The following is a 19,301-nucleotide window of genomic DNA, read 5'->3' as shown; positions in this document are numbered from 1 at the left end:
CCCTCTCCCTCCTGCCCTCTCTCAAATAAATAAATAGAATCTTTTAAATAAAAAAAGTAAAATAAAATGTCCGGTTGCTGGAGTGGGGTTCACTGCAGGTGGGATGGTGACCGGCCTGGGTGCTGGGTGAGTTGAGAAACACCTCTTGATTTTACCGTGGCCTCTGTATCTCCTAGGGACTGGAAGAACGTGGCAGCCTGCCTTTGTTGGCTTGTATCATTCCTTCAAGGCGTAGGGTGTGTCAATCTAAGGGCCAGGAGGTGGCTCGGGAGATGGGGCTGAACAGCCCAGCCCAGCTGGAGTCCTCTCTGGGCTCCACTCCAGCGGGAGAGAGAAGGAGGTGCATTCACGCTTTAGGAAGATGACCCCTCCTCCCAAAATGAGGCCGTGGCAAACCCAAGTCACCAGTAACCACCTCCTAATGAGTAATGCACACCCTTAGCAGTGTACCTCGTGCATCGTAAGCATGCAAGAAGTGCCAGCTACTGTTCAAAATTATATATCCAATACTTGATAAGGTCCCCGCAACAAACTTGTGAAACAGACGCAGCATTTTAGTACCAGCTTCAAGACAAAGGTGGGGAAACAAGGTTCTGGGTGTTGCAGCGACTTATCGAAGCTCCCTTCAGAACTAATGCTATACCCTTTGTCTTTATCAGATAGAACATTATCAGTGCAGTAAGAAATACTGCTACAACTGTGCCAGGCACCAGGCTAAGGGCCTTAGAAATCATACCTAAATACAGTCCTCACAACAGCCGTGAGCAGCAGATGTGACTGGCATTCTACAGGGGAGGGAACAGAGGCTCGGGATATTAGCGAGCCTTGCCCAGAGCAGCCCGACTGGGAAAGGGCAGCGCCTGTGCTTAATCATAAATCTCATGGCTCCCGGTCTCAGCTCTACATTCCTGGGTGGTATTCATGGCGTTAATACATAAAGACATTAACAGGCCTTCATTCCACAAGAGGGGGGCCATGTCTCTTACAGGCTGGCAAAAAGGAGTGCAAAGTTTGCTTTGGGCAATAGAAGGTTATCAAATAAAATCTCTCAGGGAGGTTGGTGTCCTTTCCCACTTTTGGGAAAACACAGTGGATCTGTGGAGAATATTTTATGCAAACGGACCTGGCCGCAGCAGCAGAAATGTGTGCGGGACTCACTGTTGGCCAGCTGTGCTCAGAGCAGCGCCCAGGGTGCTAACCAACCCAAGTCCCTCAGGCAGACAGGCTGGTGCGTCCCCCAGAGAGTAACAAAGCCACCCACTGGGGACAAACTCCCTTCCTGGCAAACGTCAGAAAGCAGAGGGCACTCCCCAGGACATTCCCTTGGGCCCTTTCATTCCCTGTTGCCAAATTAGAAGTGCTCCCAAAGCCCAGACACTTAAAAGAATAATTATGAAAGAGAGACCCCTTAAGAAGAAATGAGTTGGCTCTCCTGCAAAAAGATGTTCTAGAACTTTGACCCAAATGCTTCAAACTCAATCCTATATGTAAATTTGCCCTTGGGTCACTTAAGAGTTTTTTTAAAAGAGTTTTAATAGAGCCATTTTAGGTTCACAGCACAATTGAGCCGAAGGTACACAGAGTTCCCATACACCGCCACTAGGCCCCCCTACCTGGCACAGCTTCCCCCAGGATCAGCATCCCACACCACAGCAGTACCTTTGTCACCATCACCTCTGACACATCATTATCACCATGGACTGAATGTTGGTGTCCCCCACCCCCTTCATATGTTGAAGCCTAATGCCCAATGTGGTGGCTTTAGTAGGTGGAGTCTTTGGGAGGTGACAGGTCATGAGGGCAGAGCCTCCACAGTGCGATTCTTGCCCGTATAGAGGGGACTCCAGAGAGCTCCCTCACCCTGCCCCTTCCACCATGGGAGGACATAAAAAGGAGACAGGCATCCATGAACCAGGACATGGGTTCTCACCAGACACAAAATCTGCTACCACCCTTGACCTTGGACTTGCCAGCCTCCAGAACTGTGAGAAAGAAATGTTTGTTTAAGTTGCCCGGTATACAGTATTTTGTCATAGCAGCCTGACCTGACTAAGGACACCAAAGTGGACACCCCAAGTCCAGAGTTTACAGTAGGGGTCGCTCTTGGTGGTGGACATTCTATGGGTTTGGACAGAATGGTCTCACTGCCCTAAACGTCCTCTGCTTCTCCTATTCACCACCCCCCCTTAGTCCCTGGAAACCACTGATATTTTACTATCTCCATATTTCTGTCTTTTCCAGGATGTCATAGAGTTGGAGTTGCACAGGATGGAGCCTTTCAGATCGCCTTATTTCACTTAGTGATATGCCTCTTCCATATCTTTTCAGGGCTTGGTAGCTCTTTTCTTTTTAGTGCTGAATAACAGTCCATTGTCTGGATGGACCACAGTTTATTCATCACCTATGGAAGGACACCTTGGTGGCCCCCAGGGTCTGGCGATGACGAACAAGCTGCTGGGACACCATGTTTAGGTTCACTTGAGGGTTTCACAGCTTGTCACAACATTGCCTTGTGAGTTCTCACAACCCCTTTGAGCCTAGCCAGAAGGAACACATCGTGAAAAAGGCAAGAGCATGAAGAGCTTGGTCATGGATCTCCAAGCCGTGTGACATTGGGTAATTAACCCCAACTCTCTGGGCTTCTGTTCCCTTTTCTGTACAAAGTGGGGAAGTGATTCGTCCATTAGCATCGGTGAGAGGACAGAGCGGGCTGGTCCACGGGGAGTCTGAGCACACCCAGCCCGCAGCAAGCATGCTGTCATCGTCCCATCGCCATCCTGTTAGACAGACGAGAAGGTGTTGAGAGATGAGGTCCAGTGATTCACCCGAGGTGCTGGGGTGCTGACAGCCAGGCCTCGCCCCGCGTGTGCTTCTGAAACGCCAACGCTTCCAGCCCTTAAACTGCAGGTACAGACTTAACATAGCAAATGCCACCTTTTGCTTTCTGCTCCCCGACTCCCCCTGCATCATATATACACACACACACACAGACAACACACACACACAACTCCTAGAGTGCTAAAAAGAAAAACACACACACAAATAATTTTTATAACAGCCAAGACTGGTTCCTGAGGAGCTAGAAGGTTCCCTCCTCCCTTCAGGCTTTCCTCTGTCATCTGGCTTTGCTCTTGAGTTATGTGCCTTCACCCATCCTGGGATCAGGTGAGGCCCTCCGTCAGCACCTGGCACGTCATTGGAGATTCTACTCTAGCAAGAGGCGGATGCCCCGAGTGTCACAGTGTCGGCTCCCTCTTCCTGCTGACACCACCCAGGCCAAGGGTGTGTCACCACGCTTGGGGCAGCAACCGTCTCCTGTCTCCCCATTCTTTCTTTTTTTTAAAAGATTTTATTTATTTACTTGACAGAGAGAGTGAGTGAGCCCAAGCAGGGGGAGTGGTAGAGGGAGAGGGAGAAGCAGGCTGTCTGCTGAGCAGGGAGCCCGATGCGGGGCTCGATCCCAGGACCCCGAGATCATGACCTGAGCCGAAGGCAGACGCTTAACTGACTGAGCCACCCAGGCGCCCCATCCTGTCTCCCAATTCCGTCCGCTCCCAGGCACTGCCTCCTCCCACCCTCCTCCCTTCTTCCTCCTTCCTCCCCCTCCTCCCCTGCTTGCCCTCTGCCCACCCGCATCCCCCCTGCATATCTTCCCGCTGTGACCTCCCGGCTCCCCACGGCCTCCCACCTCGTAGAGCACACACTTCTCAGCAGCTGTCCCGCCTTTCGGGGCCACCAACTCGCACACTCAGCCCCCTCTCTCAGCCAAACCTTGTCTCTATCAGTTCGACTTTGCCCTTCTCTCTCCTGCTTTTGTTGGTGTTTTTCCCATCCCAGAAAGGCCCTCCCGCACCCCAAATTGGCCTGGTGGCGAGCAGCAGGGAAGGGTGGGGGGCCAAGAAGCTACTCTAACAAAGCGGGGATGGACTTGAAGAGGCATTACTTCGAGGCACAAAGAGGACCTGCGCTGGGTCCAAACACACCTCCTCCGGGAGCTGGAGGGAGGCGGAGGGAGGGCGGAGCAGTGCCGCACAGAGCTCTGGCATCCTCGGGTGAACCCAAATGCTAATTTAAAATATACACAGTGTACTGCAGTTATGCAACAGGGACAACCGGGCGCCATTTGGGTCACGTTTTAAAACATCCCCTTGCACACGGGAACCAGCCAGTTTCTTCTAAGGAAATGTATGGCCATCTTTAAACACAGAGCAGGCAGGCAGAGGATCACAGTCATCCTCACCAAGGAGAAATAGCAGCAAAGCCTGTTGTATTGAGATATGTTGGGTAGCGAGATATGTAGAAGCAGTGGGAGGGGTTCACGGTCTCTGTGAGTGGGGGGGGGGGAGGGTGTCGAGAAGATGCTCCTTTGGTTTTAAAGTCTTCTGTGCTCTTGGGATTTTTAACCATGTAGTGTATGGCGCTCATTCTTTTAAAAAAAATCAGTATAACTTCTTTCATATTTTGAGCCACGAGCAATCCATTGACACCTCTCCTATCTGTCACAGAGCCAAGTAAAGACCTTCTCCTGTTATGCTCCCTTGAACTGTGAACTTTAAAGATACCTGGTTATTTGGAGCCGCATCTAATACTTAATAGATGTGGAATTGTTTAATAAGCTAATAAAGAAAAAGGTCTGTATGTGTTTTGCCAGAATAAAAGTTTCAGCCGTGAGCCCTTCCAGGACAGCCTTGGAGCATTTGACAATGCTTCCCCATTCCCTGGGCAGCCTCTGCCTAAAATAAGTACCAGTAAATGTCTGAACTGAATCCTGGGTTTCAACCACTGAGTTGGGGATGAGGCCTGTGGTTATGGAGGGACAGGGTGTTTCTGAAGCCCCAGGTGACATCCATTCTTTGAGTTTGGAGCATGGAGTCTGTGCCAAGCAGAGCAGTGGGGTGTGGTGTGCAGTGGCTAAACAAGGCAGACCAGGTCCTGCCTGCTTTCCTGCTACTTCTATCCTGGGGGGCGAGGCCGACCACAGACTAACAGGATCATCTCAGAGAGAGTGATAATGAATCAGGATGGGGGTGGGGTGAAGGGCAGGAGGAAGCAGATGGGAGGCGAGGTCTCGGAGGCGGTGGCAAGGCGGCAAGGAATTGAGGACCAGGGACCTAGGCAAAAGGAACAGCGCATGCAAAGGCCCTGTGGAGGGTCCAGGCTGGTCTAGCGTTAGAAGCCCCCAGTGTGCACACTCATGTGCAAAGGCTGGGGTCCAGCAGGGGAACGGTCTTTGCTTTCATGGGATTCCGAAAGGGTGAAGAGCATCCAGTGCCCACCGTGGTCCGACTCCTTTGGGGGAGCTGCTCTGCACTCCTAACTCCCTTCAGCCCTTTGGAGGTCCCCCTGGGGCCTCCCTAGATTACTGCCACTGTGAGACCCTGCCGTCACTTAGAGGCACTGCTCAAACCTGCCCCTGGACTGTGATTCCAAGTCTGGCTTATTCCCTGGGGCTCAGAACACCCATCCCACACCCCCTCCCCTCTTTCTCCCCCTGCCCTTGTCCACACAATCAGAGCCCTGTCTGCACCTCCCAGGGAATAGTCTGCTTTTCACTGGCTCCGATAATGAGTCTATTTACCCCACAGGGTTAATTACAGGGTTTCCAGTTGGTGATATAGAAAGCTAAAATTTCACAGACATTGAGTCATGTGTGTTCAGAAGTCATGCCTGCGTGCATACACTATTCACTGTGTATATATAGTTATAAAATTATATATCTATATGTTTCCATTTAGACTATGTATATAGAAGTTTCTATTTTAACTTTTTAAGTCTCCTCTAATTTCCAAGGTCCTGACCCTAATTCCAAAGTGATGGGTTAAGAGACCCAGTTCGGTCACGTGGCAGCTGCAAGACGTGGGTCAGTTATTTAAGGCCTCCAGACGGGGCTTAAACCCCACCTGTATAGTGGTGATATTAACAGTACCTACCCCAAAAGAGGATGAAAGGAGCTGTCAGGGGCAGATCATCTAGCACAGCACTTGGCACGTAGTACGCACACATTACACTTTCTCTTATACATCAGGGAGAAAAGTCTTGGAAAAGTCATACATTCATTCAACATTCTTGTGCACCTATTATGTGCCAAGGTATCACGCAAGCACTGGGACTGCAGAGAGAAATAAGGCAGTCGCTACGTGCTTAGAAAGGAAGAAGTGGGTGAGTGAGTGGTTGCTGCTAACAGATGTTGGCTCACCCATCTGCCTGGGCACAGGGCGGACAGAACGACCTGTTCCCTGGGCGTGTTGGGGCCATGTGACTGGCTCTGGCCAATGAGTGTTGAATGAGAGTGAAACATGGCACTAGAAGGCGGGACCACTTACTTCCCAGGGCAGGATCTCCTTCTCTTGTCCCTGCCAACATGGCAGGAGAGATAGCCCTTGAAAACTCGGGCTCCTGAGGGACTTGGAGGAGCAGAACCCCTGCCGAGCTGGGACTGGCTCAGCAGGAAGCCATGGAGACTTGCGGTGTCTCTCACTTCGGGGTACACCAGCCTCAATGGCCCGATACACTGAGTAGACAAATCACTTCCACAGCCATCTGGCTGAGGGCAACTCATGTAACCAACTCTCTTTAAGAAGAAACGTATACCTATCTTTAACATTCTGTTTGGAAAACATCTACACCACTCTACCGGATTTCTTGTGTCTTTGTATTAATTATGGCAATATTTGAGTTACAAGACAGAAAAGCTCCTTAGAGAATCAGCTTTTTTTTTTTTTTTTTTTTTTTTTTTACTTTAACAACCACAAGTTAATATGATAAAGCGCCTAGCTGTTGATGATTATTTTTCAGGAACGTCCAGAACACAAGCAGAAGGGATGCCAGGGCCAAGTTGGCCCTCACATTAGGTCTTGCAACTCCTTCCATGGAAGGATGTTTGCTTTGTGTCACATCCCTTTTTAAATTTTTCAGAGTAACAGAGGTGTTTTTCTCCCATCTTTTTTTTTAATTTTGAAAAATTTCAAGGGGCGCCTGGGTGGCTCAGCCGGTTAAGTGTCTGCCTTCGGCTCAGGTCCTGATCCCGGGGTCCTGGGATCGAGCCCTGCATCGGGCTCCCTGCTCAGTGGGGAACCTGCTTCTCCCTCTGCCTGCTGCTCCCCCTGCTTATGCTCTGTCTCTCTCTTTTGGACAAATAAATAAATAACATCTTTAAAATAAATAAAGTCTTTAAAAAAAATTCAAGCTTACAGGAAAGTTGCAAGAACGGTGCACAGCGAATGCCCACACACCTCAGGCTCAGCGATTTGTTCTCATTTGACATTTCAGACATGTCACTCCTTCTCCCTTTTCCCCCACCCCCACCTGCAGTGGAATCTTTTTAGAAGTTGCAGGGCTAATACCAGCCCTAAACATGGTGACGTGTACCTTCCTGAAACAAGGACGTGTTCTTGCTTGACCACATAGAGTGATTACACTCAGGAATTTTAACCCCGATACAAGATTATTATCTAATATGCACTTCAGATTCAAATGTTCCCAGGTACTCTCAAAACTGTCCTTTATTCGCCTTTTAAATTTCCCCCACTCAGGATCAAGTATTGCATTTAGTTATTACGTTCCTTTCGTCTTTCGAGCAAGGACAGTCCTCTCCCCTGTTATTAGGTCATTTCTGGCATCGCCATCTGTGAACAGTGCCGAATCAGCTTTAACTCCTGGGGAAGGCCATGCTTGGTACGGGGGGCTCGGACAGTTTTCATCAGGGACACGCTTGTTGTCCTGGATAAAGATCATTGCTAGGAGCCAGGTTGCGATGGATTTTTGCACAGCAGCATTGATTCTGTTCATCCCAAGGGTTCATCGATACCCAGTAGATTTTGGAAGCCTGGGACTGCTCTTCTCCCCGGTCCCTTTCCCTAAAACCCAAGGCATCTTCTGAGCCCAGAAGGAGATGCTGAAAGGGCCTTGGGACAAATGTCTTGGAAACAGTGAGAGAAGACACAGTCTCCTTTTGCTTGTGGCCTCTTTGAATTCTCTGTTGTGCCTCAAAAGCAGAAGGGGCTGCAGACTTGTTTAAAACTCTCACTCTCGTTCAAACTGATGCCATACACACACATCCCGCGCAAACGTTTTTCTGATGAATCTCCTGAGACCCACACCACACCTTGGGCAGAAGGACGGCAGGCGTGGGAAGACACAGAGGGATAAGCAATCTGTTCACCGCAGGGGTGAAGTTGGGGGGGGCAGGGATGCCTAGATTTCTAGCCACCTAAGAGGCACAGATTTTATTTGCTCAGCACCTCAGCGAATCTCCCTAGAGAGGATTCCTTGCTCCTGAGAAGTTTCAAAGACATTTCTGTTGTCCAACAGATCATGGTCTTGACACACTACATAGCTATGGAAAATGTTTTGCTTTTTCTTAATCGACGCGCTGCACTCAGTTTATTTAGCTTTTCTGGCTTAGAGGTTTTCCAAGGCGGTATTCCTGCCGTGCAATGCCAAAGTGCTTCCATGCGGTGTCAGCACCTTCCTTGCGACAAGAACGGCCGGGTTCCTTTTTTTTTTTTTCTTTTTTTTTTTTTTCCCCCCTTTTTTGGAGCAGTTCCCCGGTTGGCCTTCAGATGGCGCCAACACCACAGGCCCGCCCGAGCCGCGTCCAGGTGCAAGAGCCCGCGGCGCCGGGGCCAGGAGGCTGCGCGGTGGGGGTGTGGAGGGACCGCGGCGGGGGTAGGGCCTCTAATTTCTCCTGCCTTCACCATCGCTCATGATTCCAGTAACACACAGGACCCTCTGGGGCCCGATTCCGCTCTCGGCTCCGTGACCACAAGATCAGGAGGGGAAGAAATCATTAATGAATTAGAAGCCCCCCGTCCAAAATACCCTGTCAGGTTAAAGAAAAGATCGGAAATACGGTTTGTGCAAAGTCCAGGTGTGCGGAAGGTGTTGTTATAATAACCTGTGCAAACATCTCTCCCGGAGTGCCACTGAGTGGAGAAGAAACCTAATTCCAGGGGCAAAGGAAAATGTCTCTCTCACCTTTTCTATCTAGATTATAAGGATTTCTTTCCTCCCAACACCGCTGTTTTTTTGGGGGGGGGGTAATAATTTTGGCCACTCCACCTAGTGCTTTTCAGATGACATTATTTTAAACCTGGACACCTTTGTAAATACAAACTCAGACGGACACTGCCATTTTGGAATGTATTTGCCATGGTCCTCAGTATTTTTGGGTTTTGCCCTGTGCTGTGATAAAACTTTTTTTTTAAGCACCTCATAAAAGCAGAGTGAATAATATTTCTCCAGGAAGCCTACAGACCTAGGAGTGTTTCTTGATCAATAGTTTGCATTTCCAGTAAAATCGTAAGAACTCAAGGTGCCTGTCACGCAGTCCAGGAGGAAGGCATTAAAAAAAAAAAAAGATGGATCTGAACATATTAAAAAATAATAAAGTCGTAGTGGGGTGGAGGAACACTCAGACCGTTCATCTGTGAGCTGAGGACTGGGAAGCTTGATTTTATTTCGTTGCAAAAAAAAAAAAATCAAGTTAGAGAAAGACTCAGAGCACCCATAAAAAAATAGCGTTTCAAAAGCAGAATATTCAGGGTACTAGGAACCGGGTTTGTATTCGCACTCTGATTTAGAATTTGCCAGGAGATAATACCATTCATAGATAATGCACGTGCATATTTATTTCTTTTGTTCCTTTATTGAAAATGAATGAGATGTCTCCAGTGCCTTCTCTTCACCTCCCAAAGTTGAGTGCGGGTGGATTGTCTCACACCCTTTTCCTGGGAATCAAGTGAGCAACCGATGGAAGAGGGGAGAGGTGGGGGTAGATAAATACAAGACTTTTATCTTTGGCCTTCCCTACCCAACCGAGGGACAACTTCCAGAAGAATTCTGACCAGTCTTCAGCCCTTCTCATGAGTGTCCTTCCCCCTTCAAGGGGAAGCGGGGAAGGGTGAGCGGAGGGTTCGAGGTGCTGGAGGAATACTCAGTCCACAAATAAACTAACTTTCCGGGGTACCCGGAGGAGAGGGGAGAGCTTTGAAGGGCGAAGACTTCGAGTCACTCCAGGTCAATATCCCGACTGCATAACCTTCTGGAGGTGTCTTAACCGTTTGCGATCACTTACCCCGTCCTCCCACGGAGCCCTGGTGCCCAAAACACTTTATCAAACACCAACCAAACAAAAAGGACGACGGACTGAAAGTCAACTTGGAGAGTCCCTAGGGGGCTTTGCCGGGAGCGGGAGGTGGGGACTGCGCCCCGAGGTTGGCGATCCAGCGGACGGGGCTGGGGGCAGCTTCCTCGCCCGGAGCCCGCCCTGTGCCGGCGCCACGGACGCGCGTCTTGGGGCGCAGCCCCCGCGGAAAGCAGGCTTGGGTTTCTCCTCGCGGGCAGAGGAGCCCCGGCTCTGCCTGGGCCGGGTGGCTGGCTGCATTGTTCCCGTCTTTGGGGAGCGCGGGAGTCAGTTTGTCAAAGGGGATTTATCTCTGGGAAAAGGGAAAGGCACTGCAAAGCTGGAGAAGGTGGGCTGCAAGCATCTACGCGGGAGGGGAATGGGAGAAATTAGCGGAACTATTCCACTCTCTTTCTCCAAACCCCACAAAACTGCTCACGGTGACGCGGACGATTTACCGAATCTACAGCGCACTTGAGGATTAAATTCTAAAGATACTGCTGCTTTCCTCACTCCGCCTTTCCCCTATAGACGCCACGGCCTGCCTCCCCCTGTGGAGGTGAGGGACATTCATTCAGTTTTTATAATTTGCCTCTAAAAGCTTTTAGGTTATTCTTGACGGCCCTGAACCTGGAAACCCTCTGTTGAAAATTAATGATTTTTTTTTTCTTTTGCTTAAATGATGACAACATCCAGGGGAGGCCCCTTCCATACCAATCCAGCACACTTGCTTTGAATCCATTACACCTTGGCCCCGATAATTAGGAAATCTAATTATTCGCCTCATCACTCATTAATAAGAAAAATAGTCCCAGGGTCTTTGCTACTCACAGGGTCTTTGGGGAGATATCGACTACATTAATCAATTCGATTTTATATTTCAAACTAACTTTTACCTGCAAAGGAGCATGGGGTTTTGGTTTTGTTGGGTTTTTGTTTTGTTTTGTTTTGTTTTGTTTTGTTTGCTCTGGGCATGTGGGTCCATGAACCAAAATGTGATAATAGAATAAATCTTAATAAGATATCAATCTTTTTAAAAAATCTTTTCAAGTTAAGACAAACTGCAGAAAAGTCTGGTTCTGAGCAGCGGGGTCTTAGAGCCGACGGATTCCGGCGCTCCTCGCCCTGATTGGTGCCAACTCCCCACAGCTGCCGGGTTATTGGTCCGAAGTTCCCGGAGGGGGCGTGGCCGGAGGAAAGTAAAAACTTGCTTTCAGCAAGAAGACTTTTGGAAACTTTTCCCAATCCCTAAAAGGGACTTTGCCTCTTTTTCCGGGCTCGGCAGGGCAGCCACTCTGGACCCCGGCTCGCTGACCCTCAGGGCTGCCTCTTTGCTGGGGGGCTAGGAGAACCGCCTTCCCCCTCCCGGCGCGGACAGAGCGGCCGGCCTCGGTCCACTGCGCGCGTGGCGTCTCCACTGCGTCCCCGGCCGCCAGCTCCGGCTGCCACCAGCCGGTCCCGAGAGCAAGCGATCGAGCAGGGGCCGGCGCTGCGCTCGCCGGGGCGCGCCCTCCAGGATGCCGATCCGCCCGGTCCGCTGACAACGAGCGTCCCTTCTCCGCGCTCAGGCGCGCGCCGAGTGCCGGAGCCTCCCCCACCTCGCCCCCAAGGCTTCCCGGCGCCTGGGGCTCCCCCCGCCGGCTCCCTTCCTCTCGCTCTCTCGCTCCCTCGCTCTCTCGCGCTCTCGCAGGGCCTTCCTCACGGTGCGTGCGCGCAGGCGGCGGCAAGCCGTCTCGGACGCAGCATGCAGGCGCGCTACTCGGTGTCCGACCCCAACGCCTTGGGAGTGGTGCCCTACTTGAGCGAGCAAAATTACTACCGGGCGGCGGGCAGCTACGGCGGCATGGCCAGCCCCATGGGCGTCTACTCCGGCCACCCGGAGCAGTACGGCGCGAGCATGGGCCGCTCCTACGCGCCCTACCACCACCACCAGCCCGCGGCGCCCAAGGACCTCGTAAAGCCGCCCTACAGCTACATCGCGCTCATAACCATGGCGATCCAGAACGCGCCCGAGAAGAAGATCACCCTGAACGGCATCTACCAGTTCATCATGGACCGTTTCCCCTTCTACCGGGAGAACAAGCAGGGCTGGCAGAACAGCATCCGCCACAACCTCTCGCTCAACGAATGCTTTGTCAAGGTGCCCCGCGACGACAAGAAACCTGGCAAGGGCAGCTACTGGACGCTGGACCCGGACTCCTACAACATGTTCGAGAACGGCAGCTTCCTGCGGCGCCGCCGGCGCTTCAAGAAAAAGGACGTGCCCAAGGAGAAGGAGGAGCGGGCCCACCTCAAGGAGCCGCCCCCGGCGGCGGGCAAGGGCGCCCCGGCCGGGCCCCCTCTAGCGGACGCCCCCAAGGAGGTCGAGAAGAAGGTGGTGATCAAGAGCGAGGCGGCGTCGCCGGCGCTGCCGGTCATCACCAAGGTGGAGACGCTGAGCCCCGAAAGCGCGCTGCAGGGCAGCCCGCGCAGCCCGGCCTCCACGCCCGCCGGTTCCCCCGACGGCTCGCTACCCGAGCACCACGCTGGCGCGCCCAACGGGCTGCCCGGCTTCAGCGTGGAGAACATCATGACGCTGCGAACGTCGCCGCCGGGAGGCGAGCTGAGCCCCGCGTCGGGGCGCGCGGGCCTGGTGGTGCCGCCACTGGCGCTGTCCTACGCCACCGCGCCGCCCGCCGCCTACGGCCAGCCGTGCACGCAGGGCCTGGAGGCCGGGGGCGCCGGGGGCTACCAGTGCAGCATGCGCGCCATGAGCCTGTACACCGGTGCCGAGCGGCCCGCGCACATGTGCGTCCCGCCCGCGCTGGACGAGGCCCTCTCGGACCACCCGAGCGGCCCCACGTCGCCCCTGAGCGCCCTCAACCTCGCCGCCGGCCAGGAGGGCGCGCTCGCCGCCGCGGGCCACCACCACCACCAGCATCACGGCCACCACCACCCGCAGGCGCCGCCGCCCCCGCCGGCTCCCCAGCCCCAGCCGGCGCCACAGCCCGGGGCCGCCGCGGCTCAGGCGGCCTCCTGGTATCTCAACCACAGCGGGGACCTGAACCACCTCCCGGGCCACACGTTCGCGGCCCAGCAGCAGACTTTCCCCAACGTCCGGGAGATGTTCAATTCCCACCGGCTGGGGATGGAGAACTCGACCCTCGGGGAACCGCAGGTGAGCACCAACGCGAGCTGTCAGCTGCCCTACAGATCCACGCCGTCTCTCTACCGCCACGCCGCCCCCTATTCCTATGACTGCACGAAATACTGACCTGCCTGGCCCGCTCCGGCTTCGCCTCCCACACCCGGACCTCTCAGACAGTTCAGGCTGCAGAGACGCAAAAAGAACCAAAACATGCCCACCAGCTTTTTCTCAGACCCAGGAGCAGAGAGAGCGCGCGCCAGCCTCAGCCCTCTGTGAAGCTGCAGGTAACTTTAATTCGCTGCCCGGTTTCCGAGATCCTAAGAAGCCCCGGTAAAGGGACGCAGCCCAGCGAAATGAATATTGATTTTAAACCCCCCTCCCCTACCAGGATGGTTGTGCTCACTGCTCCAGCTGGGGTTTCAAAAATTAAGTTACGGACCAAATCCCATAGAGACCCAGTAATGACTCTCTGTAGAGACCCCCATAGGTCTATGGGGGCCTCTATAGATTCCGTTTGTGCTGTGTGTAATTTTAAATTTCTCTAACCGTGCTGTACAAATGTGTGGATTTGTAATCAGGCTATTTTGTTGTTGTTCAGAGCCATTAATATAATATTTAAAGTTGAGTTCACTGGATAATTTTTTTCATCTTGCCCAACCATTTCTAACTGCCAAAATGAAAATTCAAGAAACCTATGTGGGGTTTTTACCCCCTGTACACTTACGAGATATAATTTTTTCCCCCGGTGGTAGGTCTTTTACAAAACAAGGAAATAATTTATTTTTTTTGTTGTTGGCGGATAAAGAAGTCAAGTATCTGATACTTTTTATTTACAAAGTGTGATGGTTTTGTATAGTAGATTCCTCCCCGAGCATTCCTAAAAGAAAAAAAAAAAACTTTAAAAATTTAACTTCACCTGTGTTTGTCTTATGTGGTCTTAATTGTTGTACTTACCTTAAAATAAACCCATGTTGTTTCTCTGCCCAAAGTCCGGACAGTGTGTTTGTGTTCTCGCCTTTTTAAAAAACAAGGTGCGTTTGCAAATCCACCTGTTTTGATTATTTTTGTTACACAGGTGGGTAAACTCATAGAGGTATACAGAGGATCACAGAGGAATGGGGGCACCCCCCTATTGTCTTGTTAGTGATGAAAAAGACTTTCGATTAATTTAGAGCCCACCCTGGCCTAGGCAGAGGAGAAACAGCCCTGGTTGGATGTGGCTGCCTGAAGGACTGGGTGCAGTCCCGTCATTTGCTGTGACTGCTTTTTGCTAAATGCAACAAAACATGCCGATTGTCAAAACAAAGAGTACCATCACACCTCATTGTCCAGACATCCCCAAAAGAGGAGGCAAAGGAGGAGAAAGATAAGTGTGTTCCATTAGCTAACTCCTAAGAACCAGGGAGTCCTGCTTTCCCTGCATTTCCTAAAATGCGGACTTCCTTCCCCATCGTAATGGTGTTCCAGAAAAGAATCTGAAGTGGGCAGGAGAAGGTCCAAAGAAGATTGATTCTGGAGCATTTAATGACCATTCCTGGCAGTGGCTAGATCAGAGTTGGATTTCAGAACCTCTTTACTTCTTGATTTGATTTCTTAATCCTTACCCTAGTGCAGTGAAAAATTGTAAAGGCTCATTGGCCTTCAAGAATAATTGGTAGTGCTTTTAGAGTTCTAAATTTATCAACTCTCAGGACTTTAAGTAATACGGAGATTATTTGCCTTTCCAATTTTGAGATCTTGTCTTTAAAAAATTTTTAATAGCGATGAAACCATTGTGAGGTATGCCTGGGGCAGGGGGATGGTTTTATTATCTGTTTCACTGGCCCAAACGCACAACTCCCCTGCTGGTCTCTGCGTGTGAACTTTGAGGCCAGAGCTCCAAGTTGGGAACGAGTTTCCCACCCAAGTAGGTGAGCTGTACTTTGCTAAGAGTGAAGCTCCTTGTGAACTTAACATTTCAGGTGACGATGAGTTTTCCAAAAAGTGATTTTCCTTGATGCAGTGGCACTGAACATAACCTGGGTTTGGGTTGTTGTTTTAACCATGGCAGTTTGTCTGTAAGTCAGGCTGATATGGAACTGGGGGACGTGTGAGTATAATACATTTCCCCATATGTGCAACACAGATTCTTTTCGATGTGTAGCCCCAGAGGTGGCTGGCGGGTAAGACATAAATGCAGCATTTTATTCCTTTTCCTAGTGCTCAGGATCGGGGAGCCCCTGTGCTTGCTGCTTGACCTCCAGCAGGCCCCCAGGCCCCCTTGCTTTGGTTGAGTGAGCTCGACCAGCCAGCTAGGAAAAAGAGGGAGACAGACAGTCCCCTATCCCGCGGCAGAAGAGGTCAACCCTCCTTGCCCAGCTCGGTACTCTGGTTCTATTTTGCTCCTGTTCTTAAGATGATGTTTGCCGCGGGATTAGAGGAGAGTAGTCTGGCTGGCTTTCTCCTTCCCCAGAGTTTTCCTAAGAGTCCGCCCTGAAAGCTTGCCCTCATCTCAAGATTCGGAATTCAGATGAGGTCTGAGAGACACACGGGAAATAAAGTGGGAAAGAATTGGGTTAGAGATCCAGGCTGCCGCTGAAGCCACACTGGGATCTTCTATCTTTGGGGTGGCCTCCGAAAGAAATCCCTGTATGCGGGCCAGTCACCCAAGTGAGTAGCTCAAGGAGGGCCCCCCTCCCACCCATAGAGGCCATGGCCAGGGGTCCTTCCATTTCCCTAGGAACGTGGGCAGCTCGAGGGATGGCGTTTGGGCTTTATCCAGGCCTCTGGAGGCGGCAGAGGGGAGGGGTGTGTAAGGCCTGGGCGCGCTGGGACGCCCCTGCCCGGAAAGCTTCCTGAGTCTGAGGCCCCGGGGGCCAGGGTAGGTGCCGGTAGGCTCCGCCAGAAGGCCGGCCCTGTGTGCTAGGCGCTGCGCTCAGAGCTCCCTGGGCTCAGCACCCCCACAGTCATTCGGACTTCAGGCCTAAGGACTGAGCGGCCTCAGGGCGTCGGTTGCTCCCCCGCGGGGTTGGGGCGTCCAGCAGCGCGAAGCTGAGCATCGCGGGGCGGAGGCGATCCGGGCCGCGTTGCGGGTGGCCGCCGCCCCTGCGTGTCTGTCGCCCCGCGCGCGCAAAGACTGCGCTCAGGGCGTAGACTGTCCTTGCTCCACGTATTCGCTCGTCTCCCGTCGCTTGGGCCGCTCGGCTCTCGGGAGGCCCAGGGCCGATTAGGAAAAGGGGAAAGGAGGTCGGGGATGGAAGGGCCAGAGTGTTGGTCGCAGGCGGCCAGGACTCCTGGCCGAGCTGCTCTGCGGTCCAGTCTGCCAGGCGCAATTTGCACGAAGGCACGTCCAATAATCGCGTTCCTTCCTGATCCAGTAACACGGAGCTCGCTCGGCAGGTCTCAAAGATACTGCAAATAAAATGCAAGCAACCCCACCACCGCGGGAGAGACCACTGCCAGTAGAGTTAACCCTGCCTGCCCTCTAATGGCCTTGGCTGCGACTGTTTCTAACCAGGGTCCTGTTTGGACAGACATGGGCCGCTGGGAAAGACTCCGTGGTTTCTGAGAATCCCGCACGTTCCCAGCCCCACGGAGCCTGCTTCTTGTAAGACTCCAAGACATGCCCCAAGCTCACAGCTTTCCTGGAGAGGGACCGTTGTATGTGGCCCAGCCCAGGCCTCTCTCCCCAGACCGGACTTGAGTCTGCGGCCAGGTGGTCTTCATCCCCTGGCTCAATAGCCTGTCCCCACCCACACCAAAATCGGTGGTGACCTGTGTCCTCTAACTGCTGGCGCACCGGGCTAGGAACTGGAAGACCAGGTGATACTGTGAGAACAAACAACTTCCCTCCCTGGTCTCAGTCTTCTCATCTGTAAAATGACCAGGTGCGTGTAAGGGCATTTGGGGCAGCCCAGCACTTTCCTTTTTGGCAGAGCCACGCTCTCATGGTGGGCCCTCACTTATCCCCGCTCCCCTACCTGGCTGGCAAGAAATGAAGGTCAGAAGTGGGAGGGAGGAGCAAACGTGGGGTCCTGGGAACTTTGGTGCTTGGCTCATTAATCTTTCGGGGTCCGTCTCCTCTCCTTTACCCCAAGACTGCGTGGGGTTGCCTTTGGGCCTGGGAGAGGCTTGTGAGCTGCATCCAAAGCCGAGAGAGCAGAGTTCCCAGATCCCCCGTGGAAACTAGCCCTGGTACCCAAGCACTTGCCTTGTCACTCCTCACCCCTACCCCAAATCCAAAACGCTGAACAGGGTGTTGGCCAGTGTTGGTGTGATTGGAATTTGTTGATAACCATAAACCTGAGGTGGGCGGAGACAGCCGACCCGAGAAGAGACCCGTTAATTAACGGGCAGAACCAAGTTTCTCAAAATGTGCTGGGGTCTTGGAACCTGTGCCTGGTGCCTCAGGGTGGCATGGGTACCTGTGTCGTCCCCGTGGGGACACTCCTGACTCTCAGGGTGTGGTGGACATGGAGAGAGACCTTAGGTCTCACCTTGGGTGCAGCTAGGCCAGGGATGGCTGGGGGGTCCGACTCTAGGTGAGCGGGACCCACAGGGCCAGGGCCACCAGAGAGGGCCTTTCGGCACCACATACTCGAAATGCTTTCCCAAACTCTGAGCATTCCCTGCTGCCTCGTTTTTGCATGGCCTCGGCTCGCCAAGGCATTTGAAATGTTTGCTTTTTGACAGAGGCATGTAGGGAAGGGGGTGGGATGTTTCGGCGAGTTTGCAGTGAGGACAGCCACTGCGTCCGAATGGACGTCCCTGTCTTGATTTGTGCCAGCCTGTTCCGGGCTTTGGTGACATCCCTGCTTCACGGCGAACACAGAAGGACGTAGCCCGTGTAGAGTGTGATTCTCAAATGTGTAGCTCTGGCGCTGAGGTGGTTGTGCTAGTGGTAGACTGGTGGGTGTGCGCGCGACTGTGTGCATGCGTGTGTGCGTGCGTGGGTGCGCGTGTGCCTGCGTGTGCATGTGTGCGTGTGCATGTGTTTGTGTGTGAAAAGCTGGCGTGAAGCAACGGGGGTGGGCTGGCAGATGGACTAGCTCCCTGGCCACACAGCTCCCTTTAAGGAGATGGGGTTGGGGAGCTTGGGGAAGGCTGCCCCAGCCTGGGGGACAGCTTTGTGCTCAGTCTGTCTGCCCACCCAGGCTGGAGGTCACAGAGGCCAGAGAGGCCCCTTTGACCCCTGGCTTAGTGGCCCTGGGCCCTGGGTCTTACCTTTCCCAATGGCCCCATGGGGGCTCTCTCTCTGCCTGCCTGTTGTTTTTACAGGCCGCCCCTTCAACCGAGCTTCTAAGCCGAATCCACATGCACCAACTCAGGGCCTCCTCACAGGCCAACGGAGGGTTTGCATGACCTCGGCCACGCTCCCTCAAGCTCCCTGGGCCCATTTCTCAACTGAGAAGTGATGGGATCATCAAATGTATGTATGAACCCAACACATGTCAGGGAAGTCCTTTGCTAGTGCCCTGGCCACAGGGAGGACTCCCTGTGAGCTGTCGGGATTCACCCCAACACCAGGAGAACCCTGATTCTTTGGTCTCAGGTGACTGTGTGTGTCAGGCTGCTTGCTGATATGCCCTAACCACCCCTGTTTTAGACCTTTTAAATTACTTCTGGAACAAGATGAGCTCTCAAGAAATCTGTAATTTGGAGAATCCTGCCCTGCTCTCCGGGCTTCAGCCGACTGGCTGAGTGTTACATTCATGGCTCACTTCCCCCAAGAGAAGCAGCAGAAGACCGTGCTCCAGACACACCTCCCGGAGCCTCTGCGGACACCTGAGGATGTCAGACCTCAGAGAATCCACCTTTGCAGGAAACCTTGTGTGTTCCAACACCCTGTTCGGCTACTTATGGCCTCCACTGTCTGGGGTGTTCCCTGCCCATTCCAAATCTCATTCGTAAAATGGGCGAATCCATCACCACTGTCTTTCATAGATGTTGTGAGGGTTCTTGAGAGAGAGCTTCCACGGGGCCCCTGGCATCCACACACAGTAGTCCTATTATAAGGGGATGGTTCTCTTGTTTTTGCAACACTTCCTCGTGTTAACTTCCTGGCCTCGGTGT

The 19,301-nt window shown here is 52.7% G+C and overlaps 1 protein-coding gene across 1 annotated transcript; it reads left to right on the top strand.

Annotated features, from left to right (window-relative positions):
- Positions 1-11,423: 11,423 nt before the first annotated feature.
- FOXC2 (forkhead box C2) lies at positions 11,424-14,225 on the top strand. Its single transcript, XM_027619430.2, has one exon. The coding sequence runs from the start codon at positions 11,868-11,870 to the stop codon at positions 13,374-13,376; it is 1,509 nt and encodes a 502-aa protein (XP_027475231.1). The 5' UTR covers positions 11,424-11,867; the 3' UTR covers positions 13,377-14,225.
- Positions 14,226-19,301: the final 5,076 nt, after the last annotated feature.

Source organism: Zalophus californianus, chromosome 17 (assembly GCF_009762305.2).
Source record: "Zalophus californianus isolate mZalCal1 chromosome 17, mZalCal1.pri.v2, whole genome shotgun sequence".
Lineage (NCBI taxonomy): Eukaryota > Metazoa > Chordata > Mammalia > Carnivora > Otariidae > Zalophus > Zalophus californianus.
The sequence above is the reverse complement of the archived record's forward strand: the minus strand, read 5'-3'. Positions and strand labels throughout refer to the sequence as shown.